Here is a 12,221-nt window from a genome sequence, read left to right on the forward strand (position 1 = left end):
AACTTGAAAATTCTAAACAAGCTTGAGGCTAGGGCACCAGCTTTCAGGTCAGCTGCTCCTGTGCTTTGCATCAAGGACTTCAAATAACCAAAGTTTTCATGATTTGTATGTATATCAGTGTGTGCTTGTCACTTCCTCTGTGGTTTCTGACTTTCTAAGCCCCTTGTGTGAGGAGGAAAAGCCCATCAAACTATTGTTCTCAAATGAGCAGAACTAAGCAACAGTCACTGTTTCTTTTCTGCTGTTATTTTTTCCTTCTGCATACTACACATTTAGATAAAAGGAGATCCTCACAAACCCTGATGAAAGTGTTACTGGATCTTAAATGCTGGAGATCAGTATAGTAGAAATAGCCGTTGTATTAAACATACATTGGCTGAAAGGAGTTAAAAGCACGTCTGTCAGAGTTCTAATATCAATCAAATCATTAACACTACAGTTGTTAATGTCTTCTTTATACATTTTGTAAGAACAAGCCCTAATAGGAACATAATTTATATAACACAACTCATATACCTGAAATTAAAATGTGGTCCTTAATCTTACTGGTTTTTTTATTGTAAATACTATGTAAATTTAGACTGTGAGGTGTTTTTTTTTTTTTTTTTTGGGGAGGCCTAAATTATATCAGAATTCTGAATACTAATTGTCACGTGAAGCTACTGAAATTACAATTGCAAGCAAAAGTCAACTTCCTGGGTGTGCAATTCTGTTATGGAAAAGAGGGGTGGAAATATAGTTCATGCTGATCCAGTCCTTGCACTTTCATTCCAAAGCTGTCAATTCTAAATCAGCTTTGTTTTGACTGGCAAAATCACAGCCACCTTTTAGCATACCAGGAAGAAGAACATTTCTTAAGTTTATGTATTGTAGTGACTGATTCAATAATTTGAGGTGGTGTTGATTATTTTAAAATAATAATAAATAAAAAAAACCAACAAAAAAAACCCAAACAAAAATAACCCCAAGGGAGCTTGGCAGTAAGGTATACACATAGTTCAGTGCTAGCCACTGCATTAGCGTTTGTTTTGGACAAATGAAAAAAAAACACCTCGAAATCTATTAGGAAATAAGTAAAATAATAAAAAGCAGTAGAAAACAAAAGACAAAAACAGTATAAAAAATACTGCAAAGTGCTAATTAGCACTGCTGAGAGTAAAGCTACTTCCTCTGTAGTCAGTGGAGTACACCCAAACCCCAGGGCCCATGCTCCTCATATATAAGGAGTTAGGTCTGTCATTTAATCTTTATATGGAAACCAAAGTACAGTTAAACATGTTGTTGGGACAGAGCTGATGGAAGGAAAGATCAGGACGCTGGGAAGCACCTGTGTGTCCTGTTTCACCATAGCCAAATCAAGATTAGCCAACAAGAAGTTCTGCCTGTTTTGTCTGTAAAAGGAGCTTTTGGAGTAGGAAAAACCACTGCAGATGCTTGTGATGCAGGTGTTCCTGCAGGGCAGCATCTTGCAGAGGCTCACTTAATGAAACCCTGCTTCATTCACCAAGTTTGGTGTTGAAGAGTTACAGTTAGCCCTGAGTGGTGTGAAAGGAGACTGAATTGAATTTCAGTCTTGTTCTCCATTCTGATCCCAGTGTCTGTTTGACCCTGAGAAATTTTAGGCCTTAATTACTTTCTTTCCTTTTTTCACTAATAAAATGGGGCCTCTCTAGCCATCACAGGGATGTCTCAAATGAAAAGATGCATTTCACTCAACAAGTAAAATTTACTTATTATTTATTCATCTAGTAACAGTAATAATCAGCTACAGAGCATTAAAATAAAGTAAGAACTGCAGCATTCCTTCCCTGTGAGAGGAATGCCTTGGAGGTGACCTGTTGACCTGAAGTGCTGCTTAAAAGCTTTAAAAGCCAATATAAAATTTGTTAAAAGATAGTGTGAATAATGTCACTTTGGAGACAAGTTACTGATAAACATTCCTGTTTGATAAAGCTGGACCCAGGGGTTAAAGTTCTTCTGTGACTGTTATTAGAGGACTGGTAATTGGTTAATGACATCATGTTTTGCTCATTTGAGCAAGAGGTAGATTGTTGGATACCACGTAGAGGGACTAAAGCTCAATTGTTTGCCCTGACATGCTTGAAAACTCCCTGTAAGGTGCAGACTGCACTTCAGATTCACTAACTAGAAGGCTTTTTCATGTTTAAACATAAAGAAAGGGGGCGAAGTTGTAATTAAACCCATTAATTTTGCAGTGTGGGGAGTAGAGGCATTTGAGAAGACCCATCTCTGCAAGTTTCTACATTATGGCATACTTGGGTTTTTGTGAGGCACCTGTCTCCTCAGGGTATCACCTGCTTCCCTGCAGCAGTGTGGCCGTGCACTGGGAATGCCAGCAGCCAGAGTGGGAAGGGGCTCCTGGGGAAAGAGCACAGGGTCTTCATCTGAAGTCCTCTCAGCTGTAAGGTGGAAACTGTCATCAGTAGCATGCTCACCTTAGATTTCACCAGGTCTGAAGGTAAAATAACCTTTTCCTGCCTTGTGCAACCACAGGGCTCACAAAGTTTCTGCAGTCAGGGCAGAGTGAGGTGACTCAAGCGGGGTTTGCCCGAGGGTATGTGTTGAGTTGGTGCTATCTCACATCCTGCCTTGCTGCTGCTGCCTGGTCTGCGCTGCTGGAAGCCAGCTGGGTGACAGCACCCCAGTGATCTCGACACATTTTCAACCACAGTGTCAAGTAGCTTTTGTGAAAGCCAAAAAAGATGTGTTGGACTTGCTGTGTCTTGCTAGTCAGTCACTGTAAGTAGATATTTCTACACAAAGAATATGCTCTTGCTAACTGGAGTTCATCGAACTGATGGAAAGCAGCAGTCGGTTTCATACATTCCTGTAGGGCCAAGTTCTGCATGCCAGTCAACTAACTGAACTGATTGTTGTCAGTAAATGTGGACATCTTGTACTGCCAGTTTTCTACTCTTTCCTGTTTTGCTCCCAACCTCTGTGGTGGTGCTGCCCTGGCTTTTCTTAATGCTTGTTCTGGCTCTGCTTGTGATTCTCTGCAGAGCTGACTTAAATCTGCTTGTGAATTTTCTGTTAACTTTCTGCTTGTTTAGTGCATCAGACTGACTCATGTGGAGGTGGACTGATTGTCAAGGCTGGCAAGTGGAAATGCTGCAAAAGCAGGCAGGTTCCTTCCATAGGTAGCAAGCTGCTGTGTCCCATCACCTTATCAAATTAAATCACACTCTGTGTAGTGAAAATTGGAGATGGGTTGAGGGAGGACCCAGAGCTGCTGCTGGTCTCAGATGTAACTTTTGCTTGTTTCTTGATCTCTCATTGCAGTTTATCAATCTCTTTTCCTGGTGCTTCATTAAAAACAGTACTTTCCCAGTCATTAATACCTAAAATGTGAAATGCATGAAGCAGGGTTCATTCTTGGTCAAGGAATTAAGAGATGTTTCAGTAATAAAATAGTGACTGCTCTGGGAAAGAAACTTGGATTCTTCAGAGCATAGTGGAACACTGGTGGGAATAATAAAAAGGAAGAGGTGAAGTGGTCAGAGGAATGAGAAATGGAGATCTTGTATCTCTGCATTTCCAGCAAAGGCAGCACTGAACGAAACAAGTGATAAGTGTCTGCACTCCTTAACACACAGGGAAAGAAAGATGATGCAAACCAGCCCAAGACCTGATCTGGTTGAGAAGTGATGGAGAAATAATGATGCAGTTATGAGTCAGTAACTGGTGTTCTTCCTTTATGGGTGGAACAGCTCTAGTGTTGCCAAAACAATAATTAAACAATTACACAATGTGGGAAATTGTAAATCTCAAGTCAGTCTCATCTTCTTGCTGTGAAGTTTTAGTTAATGCACTTCAGAAGAAAAGTGTGGGTTTTTTTTTTTTAGAAATAAGGCTAAATGTAGAAAGTCTTAATGCTAGTTTTAATTCTAGTAAATCTAGTTTTACTAGACCTTTTCTTACTGTCTTATCTGGGGATGCAGCTTGCTTTAAATGCATGCTGATCTCCTGTTTGTTATTGTAGCTGCAGATTTGTCACCTGTACCATCATATTTTAATATGGCAGGGGAGGTTGTGGAAGCTCCCTCTTTGGAAGTGTTCAAGGCCAGGTTGGATGAGGCTTTGAGTAACCTGGTCTAGTGGGAGGTGTCCCTGCCCATGCAGGGGGGCTGGAGGTTTGATCTTTAAGGTCCCTTCCAACCCAAACGATTCTATGATTCTGTGTACAATGTTGAGCTGATTCATTTTACTGCTGTTTTTTGGGAGAACATTTGGAGGAAAATGCTGAATGTGTTGTTTTGCCCGCTTTGCTCCTGGACACTCCTTTCCCCCTGAGGAGGCAGATACTCGCCAATCAAATGTTATTCTGTTGCTTCTGGAGCTCTGATGCTGGACTGCTGGAAGGCAGCATTGTGCTGAAGGATGGCTCCTGCTTAAAGGCAATGAAAAACCAGAAGCCAACAACTTTATGCTTTCAAAATTAATTATAAATATGGTACCAAAATATTTTCCCCTGCAGTCTTGCTTTCTCAGCATAACACTACTCTGTAAGTAACACACAAGCAGCAAAAGCCTGAGATTTTGGTTTTGCAAGGCTGCTGTTTATTACTAACATCAGCAGTAGTACCAGTTTTGCTTCAGCCAGAACATTCTCCATTCCACTTACATCCTCCCTGCATCACTGTCCTACCTCACACTCATAGTAGCTTCAGACTCACTCCAGCTGCCTTGCCTAAACTGACCTGGAGTGAACATTTTTTGGTTTTTGTTTTTGGGCATGAGAACAAAGAATTAATCCAGAGTGATTGTAACTCTTACTAGGAGTGGCACTGGAATATGACACTGCAGAGATCAAAATAATCCCCAGTGCAGTTAGATGAGTTATGACTGTGCTTTGTGTAATATAATATGTAAAATACTGGGTAGATTTTGTAGCAGGTGTGGATTGTTTCTAGGTACAGCAGTAACTTTCAGTTGCCAATGGGTCCTTTGTTTTACTTGGCTTCTTTTGGAAATATGACCTTTTGTATATTTTTTGTATTTGCTGCTCTTTTCAGGAATGGCCATGTAATAGCAAGTACATATATATGTCCAGTGGGCTGCTAGTGAAACAGAACAAGTGTCTGGTGTATTTAATAGTTAAAAATAGTCAGTTAAATAGTTAAGATTTATCTGGCAAGATATGAGTGTTCTGAAGATTTTGCAGTATTCATTTTCTGTTTAGGACCATATTTTGGGGGTTGTATCTAGAGAAGAAGGAACAAAATCCAGCCAGTGTGTTTGTCTGTTCTCAGTAAAATGTACCTGTCGTTTCTCTAGGGGTCACCTGTGTTTGATCTTATCAAGCTGTCAAAGGAGCGAGAAGGCCAGACTGATCAGCCTGAGCCCACTTCCACCCTCAATCTGCCTCTCCAGCACAACCACACTGCAGCAGACCTGTAAGTGACACTTGGGCCTTAGGTCTAGTAAAATGTGAAGTTAATATTGCCCTTAACATTTACATCTACTTGTACTCTCTTTTCCTACTTGTTAGGCTTGGTACTTTGGCTATGTTGAACTGTTGAATTTGCTGCTGCTTCTCAAACATGTAAATTTAGCTAAGTCAAATGGTTGTCTTACTTGCCTAGGAATAAGTAAGTCCCTTGATCAGGTATTTAAACAATAATATGAATTTTTAATTCCTGATATGGGAATAACAGATTACATTAGCAATTGAATTCTTCTAAGGGGGGAGAGGGAAGAGTTCCTGGAAGTATTATTCATATAAAAATGTTCCTTTATCTTGTGATGTTAAGTGCTTAATATATGTTGAATCTCCAGGTATCTTTCTCCTGTGAGATCTCCTAAGAAGAAAGCATCTGGCCCTTCGCCAAGTGCTACTTCCACTCCAGATGCTCAGCCAACACAGACTCCCCCAACACAGAAACCACAGAAATCTACCTCCCTCTCTCTGTTCTACAAAAAAGGTTTGTTGCTTCTTTATGTGCAAAAATTGCAAAGTTATCCCATGTTATTTATCCTTTTTGAGTTTCGGAGCTCAACATTTTTTAAAAGATTATGAGAGAATCTGTAGCAAACACTGTGCAAACAAAGCCTCAGCTGCCTCTGGGAGGAACAGTAAAACAGTGCCAGCAGGTGAACACAGGCACCCCACACACCACAAGTTCAAACTGAGAACTTATCTACTGACTGTAGATCTATCATAGCATCCTTTTTGCAACAGTGGCAATAAATAGATGCCGTGGGAAGCTTAAGAATTGGGCAAACATGTGCAGTGCCACTTTCCTTTAAATGTTTTCCCGAGCTTTGATGTTCAGCTCTGGGGTTTTCCTGAGCCTTTTGCAATGTGTCCACTCAGTAACTATCAATAGTTTTGTGTTCCAAATGCTTGTTCAGACTCCTTTTGAGTCGACTCGCAGATGTACGTGTGCAGCATGGTTTGGTTTGGATTTCTGTCTGTCCATTGCCTGTTGCATGAAGAATCTTTTCCATTTGTATTTTGAACCTGGCTTCTACTACCTTCGCTTGGTGGCTTGTGGTTCTTGCAGTGGGAGACAGTGAATGATCAATTGCTGTCCATCTTCCATCATGCTTTTTTTATCTTGAATTCCCCTGGTATTGCCATTTCATTTTATTTTTCTTCTCTCTCAAGTGTACATACTGGCCTATCTTCGACTCCGTACCCTCTTCTCTCGGCTTCTCTCTGATCATCCTGCCCTGGAACCCTTGATCTGGACCCTCTTCCAGCACACACTGCAAAATGAGTATGAACTTATGAGAGACAGGCACTTGGACCAGGTAAAAAAGCAGAATAGACTCTCCTAAAAAACATGTTCCTTATACATTCTTTAGTCATTAGAAATTATTATCTGGGTATTTATTTCTCTCTCGATCACTCGAAGGAGAAATTAATTTAGAGTGAAGTCTATCATGTCAGGTTTTTTAAAGTACTGGCAGTTACTTATTTGGGATCTTTCAAATACCATTTACTGCTATTTTCAAAATAATGAAGGCATGGTAACTTTTCTAATGACTTGCATAAGAAAATACTGATATTCTATGGGAAGACAACATGTGTGGTTGGTAAGTGTTTTGTTATTCTACTCTAAAATTGCAGCATGTGAATTATTGAGAAATTTGAGAAGATATTATCAGCTCCAGTTAGTTGTCCTACAGAAATACAGGGAACAGTAACTGACTTATATTCTGGAAATTCTTACGAAGCTGAATTTCATCCTAGTTTACAGAGCAAAATGAATAATGGAAAGCTTATCAATTAGTTTCTTAATTTGAAATGAAGAAGCTGAATTGATTTTCCACATTTACAGTTGACTTGTCTTGTTTCTTTAATAGATCATGATGTGTTGCATGTATGGCATATGCAAAGTAAAGAATATAGATCTCAGATTTAAAACAATAGTTTCGGCATACAAGGAGCTTCCCAACACAAATCAAGAGGTATGGAAATTCTTTAATGTTATACCTTCATTAAAATGTTATAAACTAGTTGTTTCTCTCTGTGTAAAACAAAACCAAAAGGAAAACTGCTTCAGTGCATCTCCATTTTGTGGAGGAGAAAGCTGGCTCTAAGACTCTCACAAATATGTCTCTCACAAATAGTTTGATAACTCTTCTCAGAAAGCAGATTCCATTAATTCTTTCTTACTTAAATATGCTAAATAATGGCCAACGATTGCATTTAGAGACTTTACGAAAGATTCAGATGTCCTGCTAATTGGATTTTCAAAAGTAACCCAAGTTCTTCTAAAAGTTACTTCACTTCCATTGAGCAGAAGACAAGCAGATAACTTTCTTTAGAAACTTTTGTAGAAATATAGTTATAAATCAAACAGGTCTGTATGTATTAAAGTTGCAGGCTTAATTCTAATATTAAGAATTTTATTTGTAAGGGCCTTAGTGTACTGATTTTTTTGCACAAAAGGATAATTAAATCAATAGAAAATCAAACAAACAATCAAAAAATTACTTGAGCTGCAGGCATCCTTTCAGAAGCAGCATTTCTCATAGTGTATTTGTGTGTCATGGTTAAACTCCAGATTTTTGTCTCCAAGCCTAGGAAACTATTTTATCCACATCAGGTCAGTAGTTACTTTTTTAGCCTTGCAAGGCATGCACAGTAGTGAAGCCTTTTTTTGACAGTGTCTGTGAGAGCAGATGGAGCTTAAATTTGAAAGATGTTATAGTAGCGATGATGCCATTTTAGCTCATATCTAACACAAATGTACAATCGTAACCCCTTTTTTGTTTTGTTTTGTTTAAATTTATTAGTTTACTGTTTGTGGTTTTCTCACCCTGTGTAGACTTTCAAACGTGTTCTTATCAGGGAAGAGCAGTATGACTCCATTATAGTCTTCTACAACCTAGTGTTTATGCAGAAGCTGAAAACAAACATTTTACAGTATGCCTCCAACAGGGTAAGTGGTTCCTTGTGTTCAGCATGCAGTATTTAATAGAATAGGAATATATAGACAATAAAACCTTATGATTGCTTTTTTATTTTTACAGCCTCCCACTCTGTCCCCCATCCCACACATTCCTCGCAGCCCCTACCAGTTTTCCAACTCTCCTCGGCGTGTCCCTGCTGGCAACAACATCTACATCTCACCCTTGAACAGCCCGTACAAGTTCTCCGATGGGTTTCAGTCACCAACAAAGATGACTCCAAGGTCCAGGTGGGTGGTTCACAGGGATTTCTTTGACCAAAGTGAAGGTATTTGAGGGATTTTAGTGGAAGTAAATTAGAAAACCGCACAGTCTAGTTTGTCAGTAGTCTGGTTACTTGATCTTTTCTGGTGGAAAGTAAATTTGTGTCCTGTATTTGAAGTCTTTATTCATCTTTGAGTGCTTTTCTGTTTCAGTTTAGTCAAGTGTGATCAAGGAATTTGGAGTGGGTTTTGTTTTGTTTTTGTGTTTTGGGGGTTTTTTTGTTGTTTAATATTCACATCCAAGAGGTATTTTCTGACCTAATTGCTTAAATGTTCTTAGCTTTGATTCTGGATCACACTCCTGAAGAACAGATAGGAGCTTTGTAGGCTTGTTGAAAGAGAAAATACTTTTTTGGAACAAAAGGGTCCAGAGTATTTGACTGAGCAGGATATTTCGAACTGTTGGTCACCAGGTCACCACCTTTAGCAGACAAAGATGACAGCAAATGTGCAAGTCCCCAGTGGGCTTTTTCAAATGAGGACCAAGTGAGTCACATTGTACCTGGCCCACTGTGTACAAAGGTTAAAATATTATTGTGTATTTCAGCTTGAAGTCCTGCAGGATTTAGATTAACAAACACCTAAAGGTTACAATGAAAGGATGATTATCTGGGTGAAGTGTATGCCTGCTGATAAGGGACAGACTGTGGGGGCATCTGATCATTTCAAGCCAGAGTTTCTGTTCTGTCTGGGTGGTGCAGGTTGGTTTGGCTCAGCAGCCACTGGCCCAGATGGAAACATGAGGGGTCTCACCACAGTGAAATGCATCCGGGGTTTGTGCTGATAACTCAGAGAGAGGAAGAGACTTTGCTATTGTCTTTATGCTAGGCTGTGCAAATTAGTGGATATAATTGGTGTTAAATATAGCTTAATCTTAATGTTAAATATAGCTTAATCTGAAACACTTCTTTGTTTGGCAGGATTTTGGTGTCGATTGGCGAATCATTTGGGGTGAGTTCTAACATTTGTAATGTCTGGCTTTGAATGCATGTAACTTGTGGAGGAATGGGAGAGCTTGCTGACCCCTGTGAAACTGGCCAGTGAGTGTCTCTCATTTAATTGTAGTGTATTAATGGCATTTATGAGCACAAACACAACTCCTTTCAGATATCCAGACTTTATTTTAAAAATGTTCTGCATTTTATTTCAGTTGCTTTGAATGAAGATAAAACTCGAGAGTAAACTTAAGATGAAACTGCGGAGTTTTAGCACACCTGATCTTTTTAATGGATAATCTGGAAAGTTTCAGTGTTTTCAATTCTTAAACTTGTCATTACAGACTTCTGAGAAGTTTCAAAAAATCAACCAGATGGTGTGCAGCAGTGACTGCCAGCTGAAGCGCAGCGCAGAGGGAAGTGCTGCTCCGAAGCCGCTGAAGAGGCTGCGCTTCGACATAGAAGGGCAAGACGAAGCAGATGGAAGGTGAGAGATTGATCTGGGCTTTTTCAGTAAACTTGCATAGATTCGGTTCTCAGGGACTTTCCATCCTCACTTCTTCCTGTCGTCCTGACTTCTGTTAATTTGTGAACTTTGGTAAATGTGTTAAATGAGAGATGCTAGCGTAATACTTCTTAATTAGATGCTTAGATGTCAGAAGGAAGGATTTATTCAGTGCCTGTCCACCCAGCATCCCAGTGTTCCTGCTGAGTGCCAACCTCTGCTGTCATCTTTAGTCAGTCTTTAAAAAAAACATTCCAGATTTTTTAGATGTATGAGAAATCAAGCAACTCTTCCTTGTGAATAAAAGAGTTGGTATCTTTGTAAGAGAAGGCACTAGCACTGAAATGAACTAGCCTTGATTTACAGTTACATTTACTGGGATAAAAAGCTAGATTTGTTTTTTTTTTTAATTTCTGCTTAATCAAATGCTTTCTGTCTACAGCAAACACCTACCCCAGGAGTCCAAGTTCCAGCAAAAGCTTGCAGAGATGAGTGAGTATCTATTTTTTTTCGTGAACTGTGCTGCCATGAGTGCCTTGGATGAAACAGTTTGTGGCCACTCAGATAAAAACATTGCTCAACACTGATGTCATTTCAGTGACTTGTTTAGTGTTTTGTACTTGTTCCAATTAATCTTGAAAATGCAGATTATAAAATGGAAATCCTCAAAAGCCTTTTTTAGGATATTAAATGGCACAGCAGCTTAGGTGTGATATGACATGGGAATAAGAAAATGAGCATGACACATTCTTCCTAAACACTAGAATTCTTGACGTGGAATTAAACATTTGCCAAGGCTTTGATCTCAGTTGAGAGATTGCAGGTAGAAATATGTAGTAATTGCAGCATTTTGTTGACCAGAACACCAAGTTAGGTGATTACAGTATAGTAAAGGAAAATTATATACATAGCAAAAGTGTGTGCAGTTTTGCATGTCACTTTTATAGTAAAATGCCCGAGACTGCTTTTTTTTTTCTACCGCGGATCAGCGTTTCTTTCAAATTTTGTGGGATCACTTTTCTGTTTTTCAAATAAAATCCAAATCTAGCTCATGAAAAGCAAAACATTCTAGTTCCCACATTTTGGGGAGTTTGTATTTTCCACTCCTGAGAAGGAACATGCTTGGTGTGACTGGACATTCTCTTTAGTGGAATCTGAGCTCTGCAGCAGAGCAGATTTGCCCGTTATGAATTCTGACTTAGCAAGTGTTTGTAGGCCAAGGCACCTCTCGTTTATTTTAGAATAGGGGAGATGTTTCAATGTTTACATGTTGTGGAGGTTAAGAAGGGACACAACTTCACGTGCAGTTGTGTTAGTGTGTCACTGTGGGGGAAAGGCCTGTGCTGGGCAGGCTGGCAGTGGATGTGGGCGCTGCTCAGCCGGAGCATCTGCCTGGCAGCGACAGGAGATCCCTGCGCAGTGCTGCCCATCTGCCCTCCTGAGGGTGAAAACACACCAAGGGAGGGCACAGAGGCAATGAAGCCTGAGTGAACTGGGGCATTGAATTCCTTCAGAGGTGTGACCTTGAGCAGGAGTTGCTGAAGCATCTCAGAATTAGGCGTTTCTTTTAAAAATTAGGGAGTTGGTTTATTTGGAATAGTGTACTTCTGTTCCTTGGGTCATAACAAATTTTTACAATAAATAATCACATCCAAGAGAAAGGATTTAAAGTCTTTTTTTTTGTTTGTTTTTGTTGTTTTCTGTTGTTTTGTTTTGTTTTAGCATCTACTCGAACAAGAATGCAAAAGCAGAAGCTGAATGATGGAAATGATACCTCAGCCAGTGAAGAAAAGTGAGATTCTTCTCAGGACCAGGGGCTGCCTGGCAGGCCCTCTTAGTTTGTTTTTGTTTTGCAGCCTTCATTAACTGAGTTGCTTCTTTAGTTGCTTTTTATTCTGAACTGCTAGTTGAAAGCATTTGGACTTTTAAACATTTTTACACTTCTTTTTGTTGTACTTTGCCTTATGATATAGCATATATGCCATGTAAGCCACTGAATTTAATTTATATATATATTTTTTGAGGATTTTAAAAACAGTCTTGGAAGGCATCTTAGTTTCATGTCGTGACCTTACT

General features: G+C 39.5%; 1 protein-coding gene across 1 annotated transcript in view; it reads left to right on the forward strand.

The window, feature by feature from the left end:
* Positions 1-11,941, forward strand: part of RB1 (retinoblastoma 1) — an 85,393-nt gene extending 73,452 nt beyond the window's left edge. The window contains exons 18-27 of the mRNA XM_009999080.1: positions 5,299-5,417; positions 5,800-5,945; positions 6,632-6,777; positions 7,333-7,437; positions 8,301-8,414; positions 8,506-8,672; positions 9,626-9,656; positions 9,985-10,127; positions 10,588-10,637; positions 11,868-11,941. Of these exons, the coding sequence (XP_009997382.1) occupies positions 5,299-5,417; positions 5,800-5,945; positions 6,632-6,777; positions 7,333-7,437; positions 8,301-8,414; positions 8,506-8,672; positions 9,626-9,656; positions 9,985-10,127; positions 10,588-10,637; positions 11,868-11,941 (1,095 nt within the window). The remainder of the gene's footprint in view (positions 1-5,298; positions 5,418-5,799; positions 5,946-6,631; positions 6,778-7,332; positions 7,438-8,300; positions 8,415-8,505; positions 8,673-9,625; positions 9,657-9,984; positions 10,128-10,587; positions 10,638-11,867) is intronic.
* The last annotated feature ends 280 nt before the right edge of the window (positions 11,942-12,221 follow it).

This window comes from Chaetura pelagica, unplaced genomic scaffold, assembly GCF_000747805.2.
Source record: "Chaetura pelagica isolate M959 unplaced genomic scaffold, ChaPel_1.0 scaffold226, whole genome shotgun sequence".
In the NCBI taxonomy this organism is placed as follows: Eukaryota; Metazoa; Chordata; class Aves; order Apodiformes; family Apodidae; genus Chaetura; species Chaetura pelagica.